This window comes from Lithohypha guttulata (genome assembly GCF_036872675.1).
Source record: "Lithohypha guttulata strain CCFEE 5908 chromosome Unknown scaffold_1, whole genome shotgun sequence".
Classification (NCBI taxonomy): Eukaryota; Fungi; Ascomycota; class Eurotiomycetes; order Chaetothyriales; family Trichomeriaceae; genus Lithohypha; species Lithohypha guttulata.
In genome coordinates this window covers 4,575,799-4,586,217 of record NW_027042750.1, presented here as the reverse complement: position 1 = coordinate 4,586,217, position 10,419 = coordinate 4,575,799, and the positions used below count along the sequence as shown (strand labels likewise).

General features: G+C 48.7%; 5 protein-coding genes across 5 annotated transcripts; 1 reads left to right on the top strand and 4 right to left on the bottom strand.

Annotated features, from left to right (window-relative positions):
- Window positions 1-2,591: 2,591 nt before the first annotated feature.
- LTR64_001688 (uncharacterized protein) lies at window positions 2,592-4,253 on the bottom strand (the record flags this gene model as incomplete). Its single annotated transcript, XM_064896067.1, has 3 exons — window positions 2,592-2,657; window positions 2,706-3,043; window positions 3,089-4,253. The coding sequence occupies 3 exons, from the start codon at window positions 4,251-4,253 to the stop codon at window positions 2,592-2,594; spliced, it is 1,569 nt and encodes a 522-aa protein (XP_064758754.1).
- Window positions 4,254-4,945: 692 nt separating this feature from the next.
- On the bottom strand, window positions 4,946-5,977 carry LTR64_001687 (uncharacterized protein; the record flags this gene model as incomplete). Its single annotated transcript, XM_064896066.1, has 4 exons — window positions 4,946-5,195; window positions 5,248-5,400; window positions 5,453-5,846; window positions 5,899-5,977. The coding sequence occupies 4 exons, from the start codon at window positions 5,975-5,977 to the stop codon at window positions 4,946-4,948; spliced, it is 876 nt and encodes a 291-aa protein (XP_064758753.1).
- A 464-nt stretch (window positions 5,978-6,441) lies between these two features.
- Window positions 6,442-7,926, top strand: LTR64_001686 (uncharacterized protein; the record flags this gene model as incomplete). The annotated part of the gene is made up of 2 exons (XM_064896065.1): window positions 6,442-7,811; window positions 7,875-7,926. 2 exons carry the CDS (start codon window positions 6,442-6,444, stop codon window positions 7,924-7,926), a joined length of 1,422 nt encoding a protein of 473 aa, XP_064758752.1.
- Window positions 7,927-7,964: 38 nt separating this feature from the next.
- On the bottom strand, window positions 7,965-9,074 carry LTR64_001685 (uncharacterized protein; the record flags this gene model as incomplete). Its single annotated transcript, XM_064896064.1, has 1 exon — window positions 7,965-9,074. The coding sequence occupies one exon, from the start codon at window positions 9,072-9,074 to the stop codon at window positions 7,965-7,967; it is 1,110 nt and encodes a 369-aa protein (XP_064758751.1).
- Window positions 9,075-9,863: 789 nt separating this feature from the next.
- LTR64_001684 (uncharacterized protein) lies at window positions 9,864-10,175 on the bottom strand (the record flags this gene model as incomplete). Its single annotated transcript, XM_064896063.1, has 2 exons — window positions 9,864-9,875; window positions 9,936-10,175. The coding sequence occupies 2 exons, from the start codon at window positions 10,173-10,175 to the stop codon at window positions 9,864-9,866; spliced, it is 252 nt and encodes an 83-aa protein (XP_064758750.1).
- Window positions 10,176-10,419: the final 244 nt, after the last annotated feature.

Sequence of the window (10,419 nt, the reverse complement as noted above, 5' to 3'; positions counted from 1 at the left end):
TGGTTACTCATGTGAGGATTGAGGAGATAGAGGAGGAGGAGGAGGAACGAGAGCCGGGAAATAGAATCTTGTGAGCCTGGGCAAGTGCAAATTCGAGTCCGGATTTGTCCTTGTGGTCGTGTTCGTCTTTGGTACTGACTGACCTTGGAGTGTTTTGCCGTGGTGGGGGTGTGTCTAACACAGATAATTGTCTAGCTTGTGCTGGTAATCTGTGCATCGTGTCGTGCCTTCGAGGGCTGGATCGCGTACTGAGTATCTTCTGAGTCCCAGTCTGTTTGGATGAGTAGGTTGTCAGAAGTTTTGGGAAGGGTGAGATGAGAGGAAGTAAGGGTACGTGGTTGAGTTGCTGAGGAAATGCATGCTGTAAGGCTTACTCGCTGGCTGGCTTGCTGGAGATGAATCAAAGAATTCTGTTGTGTCTGGAAAGGAAAGAAGCATGATTAGAGCGCAGCATAACGCAATATCATCCTGTTCAAACTCCAAAGCAGTTGTACAAGAATCTGTAACGAACAAGGCATGCTGGATCCTGCAAGGAACACTCGCCGTGAATGCATGAAAGAAAGGAAAAACACCCACTATGCGTGCGCATTGGAGGTATGGATTGGAAGACAAAAAGACAAAAAACTCAGTCGAAAGGTCTGAGGAAAACCCACCCAGAGGAAACCGGGTAGTTTTATTAGGGTCGGCGCATTAAGGTAAGCCATACCTGTTGTTGTTGGCGCATTAGAGGTGTGCCACACCTATGTTTGTTGTCGACGCATTTAGGGGTATGTCGTACCCGGCAATCAACACTCAGGAGTTTTTTAACAGACGTCTTACCCACTGACCCACTGGGCCACTGGAATCGCTGCAGGCTGCCTTTTGTGTTGATTGTTGACGATAATTCTGGAGACCTCAATTAAATACCTTTTCGCGAGTGTTTATAGAGTGATAGTGGTGAATGTGTTGTGACGCGTTAGGGAATAATTGTAAGGATGCTGAGCGCCAGGCTCTCAGGCTCCTCGTCGGCTGTATTGCAAGAGGAGGATGCGGTACAAGAGTCCGCCGAACAAATATTCGCTGATGATACTTGCGACCTGCATGAGCCATGTGAAGGTGCCGTCTTCGCGAGTAGTCGTGATATTTCGTGTCAGGAGTCCATCCTTACGCAATCCCTCTGATAAATGTGCTGCTGCAAGGCCTTCTCCACCATTAAATTCTGATTTCCAAGTTAGACTCGCTCACCTTATTCTTCAACCAATCCAAATCCCCACAATACTAATGGTTACCATTCCAGCGTCCTCCTCGGGAGTCATCTCAGTTAAGGAAGACAAGAACACGGACCCTCAGACAGAAAACATGGTCGTGGAGCACACCCACAAAGACGGGCATTGTCGAACGATCACACGCACAACAAGGGACCTCAATAGAATCCATCTACCAGATGGCTCTAGTATGGTGTGCCGCTACTGCCTCGTGTATCCAACAGGGCAGCTTTTCCATTACCCGCCTAATCGTATGGCATAGACACGCGTAGGCTGACGCTATATTCGCTGCTTGGATATTCTTGTCCAATGAAAGCAGCATGATATTTACTCTTACACGTCAACTTCAGGCAACAGATACACCCTCTTGAGCTGTCCACTACCCAGACGGACTCGTGTTTTCTTCCGTCTTTGCTTTCCTTTGCTGAATTATTCGGTGAACAACCTGAGAGGGAGGGATAGACTATGTGTGTGTTCAGAGGGTCGGAAGGTTGTCATTGGTAGAGACGTGCGGGAAGGGCACCCAGGCATCCTAGTACTCAGCGGTGGTTCGAGCGAGCTATTCGTCAGCAACAAACACAGTGACTGAGTAGCATGAGGGCAAGTTTCCAGCTCATAAGGGTTCTCAAATTTGTTTCATTAAAGGATTCAATGGTTGGATGGTACCACACCAAACAGGTACCGGGGCAAACACTTTCTCGCTTCCGACTCAGTAAAAGAAAGCAGCATTTCTGATCTCAAATAGCTCAGCAGTCATAGATAGCCTTGAGAAATGCGGTTTCGAGCTGAGTTCTCAGCATACCCAGCTTGGCCAGGTATATCTGTCGTTCTGCTAGATCGTGAGGAAGATGCGGATCGAGATAGTCGTGAACAACCAGGTCGTCAGCACAGGTATAGCCTTCGAGATGGGAAGAATATGCGAGTAGAGCATAGCCATCTTCTCATCACAGAAAGCACGAGTGAAGGTGTAGAGAAATGAATTGATGGGAATGAAGACAAAGGTTCTAGAGTTTTGGTACATGGTGCCTGAGGCATCAGTATGTGAGTGCCTATGGCCTCTAGGTCGAATTAGCCTGGAAGCCATATGAGCTGCGAGAAATTGATTGAAGTGCTCTGCCGCAGTCGCGCGTGTGCTACGGAAATTTCGGAGCTATCGAGTGAAATATATGGGTATCTCGTTTATCGGTCTTTGATGCTTCATAGGTATCATGCTCGTTGATCCAGCAAAAGTCAGATGTCCTAGCTGTTCTTAACCAATCGATAGCCAAGAACGCTATATAAGACCGCCTGCTATCAAGAATGCTCACAACGTAATGTATCCTAACTCGTAATCTCAGAAGTGGATCATCAAGCTTCCGCTTCCAACTCTTTTAATCGGGTGTATAACTCCTTCAGCACTTCTTCTTTACCAATCTGCCAACTAATTAGCAATGTCTTGACTTTAAAACACATAAGTATTACCTTGACTTGGAGAGGCACTGGCTTGCCCTCTTCGAGACTTTGAAGGTGCATGACTTTGCCAGAAGGTTCGGAACCATCTGGTCCTCCAAACTGCATGCCCTTGAAGATCGGGCTATTCAGGATAACACGATGAGTACCATCAGCTCGCATGAGTAGTCTCGCTTTTCGTTTTCCTTTCGACGTTTGTGCCTCAGGGTCGACTTCTGCTGCATTAGAAGTGTCTGTGCGAACGTTGAGTTTGAACAGGCCAGTGCCTCGTTCCTTCCATGCACGATCGAAGAAGTATAGCCGCGCCCTCGACGAGAAGTGAGTCTCTTCGTCGTCCTCACCGGTTTCAACTGCTTGCATTAGTGAATGAGATCGCGTGTGACACGTCAACTTACTATGTTGTTTCTGGAAACGAGGATCCTGCTGAGCATCGTCCTTAGCGCTGTCAATAGGATCCTCGTCGCCCACGTTCTCCTCATCATCTTCGTCATCATCTTCCTTCTTCGAAGATGTAAATGCTTTGCCGGTGCCAAATGATGAACCACCACTACCGAAGGTAGACGTGGTGCCAGCGCCAAACGGCTTGGGAGTTCCAAAAGTACTTGTGCTGCCAAAGCCTTTACTTGTTCCGAAACCTGATGAGCCACTTGCAAAAGTTGAGGCTGATGGTGCAAAGCCAGCAGTATTTCCAAATCCACTCTTAGTTGATCCGAAACCGCTGTTAGATTGGCCACCCCCAAACCCTCCACTACCGCCTAAAGAAGATTTTGAGCCAGCGGCAGCAGTGAAAGGGGACTTGTCAGAAGACGAAAATGCAGATAGGCCAGACGATGCAAAAGCCGAACCTGAAGTAGTCTTTGCTGTTTCTGAAGGCTTGTCCTTGTTTATCGTAGCAGCAGAACTGCCAAATGGGGAGGCGGAGGAGGTATTTGCGAAACCTGAGATTGGAGGAACTTTGGTTGTAGATCTCGAGGTCGTAGTCTCTTGGGGAGCAACTGGTTGGGAATCTGGTGGAATTTGTGCATTGTGAGGAATTTCAACATCCATATCCTTCGAACTGGGTGCAGCGACCAACACGCCTGGGCCCCCGGGTGTCTTTAGAGCGTCAACGTCAGACTCTTCAAGCAGTGTATCCTGGTCGTCTCCTTCTATTCTAACGTAGGTGTCCTTATGATCGCCACTATTGACATCTCTTGACCTCATTCTCTTGTGGTGACCACTTTTCGGGAGCGGACCTTCTTCGAGAGCACTCGCAGTTTCTGCATCGTCCTTTGCTAAATCTTCGAATGACCTCTTCTTCGCAGGCCTACCACGAGCGCCATTTGGATTTTCAGCTGAAGAATCTACTATGCTTTCCTCGTTTGTGACCGAGGCATGGTCGGTGTGTGGTGCGATAGTGGCTGATTTCTGGGACAGGCCAGCTATTGAGGTCTTTTTCAACTTCTCTCTCGTGGCTCTTGTTTCTTCTCTGCTAGAGGTCGAAGCGGTTGGGGAAGGAGGTTGCTGGTCAACTACTGCCACGCCTGGTTTGGCAGTCGCGCCTTCCGGCTCCTGCACCATTTCTCAGCACCTATTAGGGTCCCGTCCGCCAAGTCTTTCTAGTCAGCGTTTGATCTTAAAACTTGCAGCAGACTTTTCAATACAGTGCAGGACTCGAGCCGGACTTTCACAGCGCTTAGCAGCCTCGCTATGTCTGTTGAGGATTCAGGATTTGGTCGCACGATGGCCAAGGCAGGAGACGAAGTAAAGATTTCGAATTCTACAACTGACTGCGTTGGTACCTAGTATAAAAAGAACTGGTCTTCTGTTTCATTCCCAAGGTCGTTCCTAATTTCGGGTGGAAGTTGGAATCAGTGCGCAGTGGGGTTGAGCCGATCGCGAGTGACTGGCAAAGAGCTGGAATTGGTGTGCTAGAAATTTCTCTTCTACGCAAGCCAACAGAAAGCTGGTACTTATCGTTGTCGTGCTTTGTAACACAAATTCGCTCGTCCTGAGACAGACAATATGTTTGCCCAAGTTACGCTGTAATTTCCATCGCTCGGCTGCTGCAGACCAACCATCTCCACTTGCTGCCTGGAACTTGAAGAGCAGTGACGCTTTCCCGAATTTCGGCTCTTCCTCCCCTTAGCAAATATGGCTGCAAACAGTGGACTGGAGAACGTCATTTCACTTACTACACATTTGGAAGAGATCGGAGGACGTCTTTGATTGTCGGGTTGTCTGATTGCACTTCTGGTGGCCTACTAACACGTCTAGCTCACAAAGCATATCGAGCCGACGACTATATAAAACACGAGCATAGGATATATAGCCAGCGCAACCCTATTTTTGACTACTCCTGAGCCTCCCAGGATGCTGACCCCTGCCGCCAGTGACCAGGCCACCAGCACAATGTATATTGGTATCCTTGCGATCATGAACAATCCGACCGCGCTCAGCAGGGATGCGATGACCAGTGGGAAGATAGTGTAGCCCAGGATCGAGACAGACTGCATGAAAGATCTGCACAGTTAGTCAGTGAACGTGGCCTATTGCGAGATTGGAGTCAACTCACATATTACCACCTAACAGCTTGATTTGCAGCGCGACCACAGCCTCACCCAGCCATATCAAGGTGAAGACACCAGAAAAGACGAGATCTTTCTGATCCTTCGCGGCTCTCATAGAAAGGAATAGGCTCAGTAGAAGACAGAAAACAAGAGGTCCCCTGCTCCCATATTAGCAAAAGCTTCGACAGCACACCTGCGCCATAAGCATACCATAAATCCCAGTCTCTTAGTCCTTCACTCATCGCACCTTGCAGAAGACCCTCGGCGTCTGGCCATCTTCCCACCAAGCCTCTTAAATCTCTTCCAAAGCCTTGGTTCTCGACATCAGCTGTGCCTGTTCCACTGCGCTGTAGCATGCCTCCCAACAGGTATTTCGGCCACAGCACCTGCTTCATCTTCTCCCATACTGCAAACAGGTCTCGCGATACAGTATCCCACACGCTTTCATCAATTGTGTTCTGTGGTGCTCGTCTGTCTTCGCCAGGTATTTGCGATGTTAGATAGTTCTGGTTTAGTGGTCGTTGTGAGGATGAGGACGAGGATTGGATGTTTCCTGTCAATGGTGCTCGATCTGATTCTATTGCTGGCTCGTCTGGCTCAATGTCTGTGGAGAGAATTTAGACTCTGATCTCCAATATCTTCTGAGATTGCCTTACCGTCGTTCAGGAAGTCATCGTCGAGCACCGCATGATCGTCGTCGTACGTGTTGCCAGTTCCCGTAGCCATCATAGCCATGTTGTCCCCTTAGTACAAGGAATGGACGTTGGTTTGCAGCACCTAGTAACGTTCGCAGTCACGACAGACGGGTAGATGATCGCCGAGATTACTAGACTCTTTGCGACAAGGCGGTTCGACTCTGCAATGCTGCTATAGAACTTCAATACCAACTGAAGCAGGGAGCACATGCCCGGAATAACTGCCTCCGCAAATGCGCCCTGACGCGTTTGGTCCACTCGGGCACAAAAGGGTGGTATGAGTTTCCGTATAAGACGGCTACGGACGCCCTCCCGCACCCAGACGCATTTCCCAAGTCAATACGCACATGAATCGTTTTTCGAGTCTTTGCAACTGCATGATGGATGAGTCCAGGGAAAGTAATGGCTTCCGACGCCCTCCATCGAAAGTACACAAACACAAGTATGCTGGTATCTACTAGTCGACTTTGATCAGCAAGAGCGGGAGGTAGTGTGCCGATCAGCATGGCCACACCTACTATGTCCTATACGCCTCTCGAAGTCCTAAATGTCTCAGACAGCAACGTCCAAAAGAAAGCACCATCCAAAAGCCTATACATCTCACATTTCATATCAACATGGAATAGTCGAGGCTTCGAGTTTGGTGCTGTGCTCTTCTTATCTACGATTTATCCTGGAACACTTTTACCCATGTCAGTCTACGCTTTGGTTAGAGCCCTGGCAGCAATTGCTCTTTCTCCAGCTGTGGGTCGCTTCATTGACCACACCAACAGATTACTGGTCGTCCGTGTTTCGGTATGGGGTCAGCGTGCCGCTGTCGTTCTTTCCTGTTGTATCTTTTTGATTCTGCTTCGAAGCAAGGATTCATTATTAGAAATCGAACACCATGCTCTGTTCGCTGTTCTGATATCTCTGGCGTGCGTTGAGAAGCTTTGTATCGTTATGAACACTATTGCCGTGGAGCGAGACTGGGCTGTGGTGATTGCTGACGACAATGAAGATTTACTCCAAGAAATGAACTCTCAGATGAGACGAATCGACCTTTTTTGCAAGCTGGTCTCACCTTTAGCTGTTGCTCTGGTAGACGGCTTCTCTACCTTTGTAGCAATACTGGTGACCATGGCTGTGAACGGCATTTCGTTCTTGGTTGAGATCGCTTTGGTTGCCTGGGTATATCGCAAGACTCCAGCACTGGCTACTGTCTCTGCACAGCCAGGTGGTCACGATGCAGGTCGAGCTAATTCGTGGATCTCTGTGTCGACTTTCCAATCGATCACATCTTCTTTCACTCAGCAAGTCAAATGCTATGCCAGAAGCCAAGCATTTCTGCCTTCTTTATCCTTGTCTCTATTGTACCTCACTGTGCTCAGCTTTTCAGGTCAAATGATCACCTATCTCTTTGCCATCGACTATCCTCGACTGACTAGTGTTCACATTGGCATCCTTCGCACTGTTGCCACAATCTCAGAAATCTCAGCAACTTTCATTGCTCCACATCTGATTCATCGAGTTGGAGCAGTAAGAGCAGGCATGTGGAGTTTGTGTTGGCAATTCGTGTACTTGACTCCAGGCGTCCTTATATTCTGGACAGGCCCAGAGTCCTCACCAGTGTTCTCAACTTACTTCTTCATCGTCTGCGTCATCCTTTCTCGAATCGGTCTTTGGTCCTTCGATTTGACTGCACAACTTTTGGTTCAAAATTCAATTGACGCAAGCCAGCGAGGCACATTCTCAGCCACTGAAGCATCCCTGCAAAACTTCTTTGAACTTTGCACGTTTGCAATGACCGTCGTATGGTCGAGGCCGGATCAGTTCAGATATCCTGCTGCCATTAGCTTGGGTGCCACCTATGTAGCAGCAGCATGTTATGCTCGGTATGTGCGTGTGGAGCGAGGGCATTTGTTGCATCTGCCGTCCTGCTTTGACTCTGCTCACAGATACAAGAGTTTGCCACCGATAGAAGAAGGTGAAGACACGGAGCTGAGGTAGTGAGCTGCATCAATCAAGGTACACCCATGATTCATCCTTTATTGGATTTTGAACTGAATGTCGATGATTCCCTGTCCTTCTTTCACTGGCTCGCAGCTTTCGTCGAATAGCGTTCGCTCAACAAATCGTACTCGATCGTGTTGATCGACCAAGACCACAGTCTGCTTTTGTGTTGCATAGATTCCACTTACTCCTAATCCTTGCTTCTTCGCATCCTCGACCACGTTCTTAGTCCCATTGTGACCCAGCACTTTTGCAACCTCATCCGTTCGTGCCGCTGCAACCTCGTCCCTTTTCAGATCCATACCACCATCCTTTGTATCCTTTGGTTGCGACTTGATTTCTGCTGGGTCTTTTCGTCCAAGTGGTGGTACAAGTATGCTATTCCTCAACTCGAAGATATGAGCTTCCAGACCTTGTTCAGCGCTCAGACCCTTCCTACTGAGCGCATCATCGCTCAATAATTCCAGGAATGCTTTCACAAGCGCCTCCTCCGCCTGCCTAGCCTCAGCACCCACCCACCCCTCAACCTCGTTTGATTCAACATTCTCAAAAGCCTTGGAATACTTTACAAGATTCTCTCGCACTGCATCCAACAACCTCACCTCCCCATCCAGCACCTTCGGCCACGTCCTATCCCCGAAGTGAGTATTACTCAACCCAACAGTCTGCACCACATCCCCACATATCCACGGAACCTCCTCCCCACTCCTCGCACGATTGCTCATTACCGCCAATTGCTCCCGCCTCCCCACCGAAACATCCCCCTTCTTCACCCGTCCACAAACCAAACTGAACCCCCCAGCATCCCTCGCCACCCCCTCATTCACAACCTCACGCACAAATTCTTCCGTAGACCCGACATCCTCCGTCAGGAATTTCTTGATAATCTCTCCGCGAGAGACGGCCGTCGGTGCTGGCGCTGTGTCCTCACGGAAGTTAGTCAGGACCGCGATTTTGCCGGATTTCGTGATGCCCAGCCATGTTCCTTGGATGGGGCGAAGGAGGTCACGACCGCCGAAGACAGAGGAGTTGGGGTCGGGCCACCAGGAGGCGGAGGCGGTGGGACGGTTGATGTATTCGTCTCGGTTGTCGATTAGGATGAGCTTGTAGGCTGGGTGGGCGGTGGTGAGGAGAGCGATGCACATTTTCCTGATGGTGACTTTGCTGGTGATTAAGCGTACTTGGGCTGTTTACCACGCCACGTAAGTAAGTACAGGGCAGGTAGATCGTGTATGTGATAGTCCGCTGCAGTGCAGAAAAGTTTGATGTAAGTAGTATAGGTCAACCTCATTCCAATAACTCAAATTATCAAAATTTCAGTGATGGGAGCGATCGGGGGAATCAAAAGCCTTATCTGTGGCTCAAGGTCGTTGCGTTTCATGGAATTCTCATGCTTGAACTATACTTGATATTGATTTGCGAAAACGCCTTTTCCTTCTATATTGTTGCCTGGGCACGTTTACTACAATCGAGAACAAAATCAACAACATCGGCACCTGAAATACCGAAATGCAAAGCAGTCGAAGCTTGATCCACACGCGATAGGCAGATTTGATGATGAGCTTCAGGCTCTGGGCGGTGAGAGATGTTTTATTTGCTTGTTCGACAACTTTTATGCCTGCAGACGTTGATGGTCGTGGTATCATGCACTAGCATAGACGTCAAGAATGCCGGAAAGACGCAGAGCTACGACAAGTCTCGAGTCTTTGAATTCAAAGTTATCTCAACCGCCACACAAGCCCGCGACGTCTGACGAATAAAAACTAAAGCATTGACAAAAAGACGAAACGTAGAAGCGAGGTGAGCAGTATTTCCTAAAGGGAGCAGCCTTGTGTTCTATTGTTCCCTGGGTATATGTGTAAAGACCGATCCATCAACCTCTGTAAAAAAAAAAAAAAAAAAAAAACCAGCAACGACACCACACCTCTCAGCGCCTAATTGCTAATCTAAAACAACAAATTAGCCTCGTCGTCAAGCAACACCTCATCCGAGCAAGGTATACATACGTTGCTGCTGACTTTCTTGCCAGTCTGCTTCTCGTAGAAACTCCTTCCAGCATCGGTGATCCTCTCGTTCTGCTCCTTTGAGCCCTTGAAGCCGAACTGCTTGGAGATGGCGGCGAAGCCTTTATCTACGTAGTCGTCTTTTTGTTGAGGCGCACCAGTTGTGTTGTTGGTGGTAGAGTGGCTGCTGCTTGAACCGGTCGAGCCGAGCATCTCTTTAGCTTTGTTGAAGAAGGAAGACATTGTGGTTGGAAATTCGTAGTTTAGGTTGTGATGAGGATTTGGAAAGAGAAGATGGTGTCAGTTGATGGGAACACGTTGAAGGATATCAGAAGTACGTGGTAGTAGTGGTTGAGTTGCAAGTGCGCACGGGCGGTTAATACGAGGTTAGCTCGTTCTGAGAGGGCCTGGATGCTTGGGATTATGGTAAGGGAGAATATATCAACCAACGGGAATTCGTTGGTGCGAAAAGCTAAGCTTGCATGTG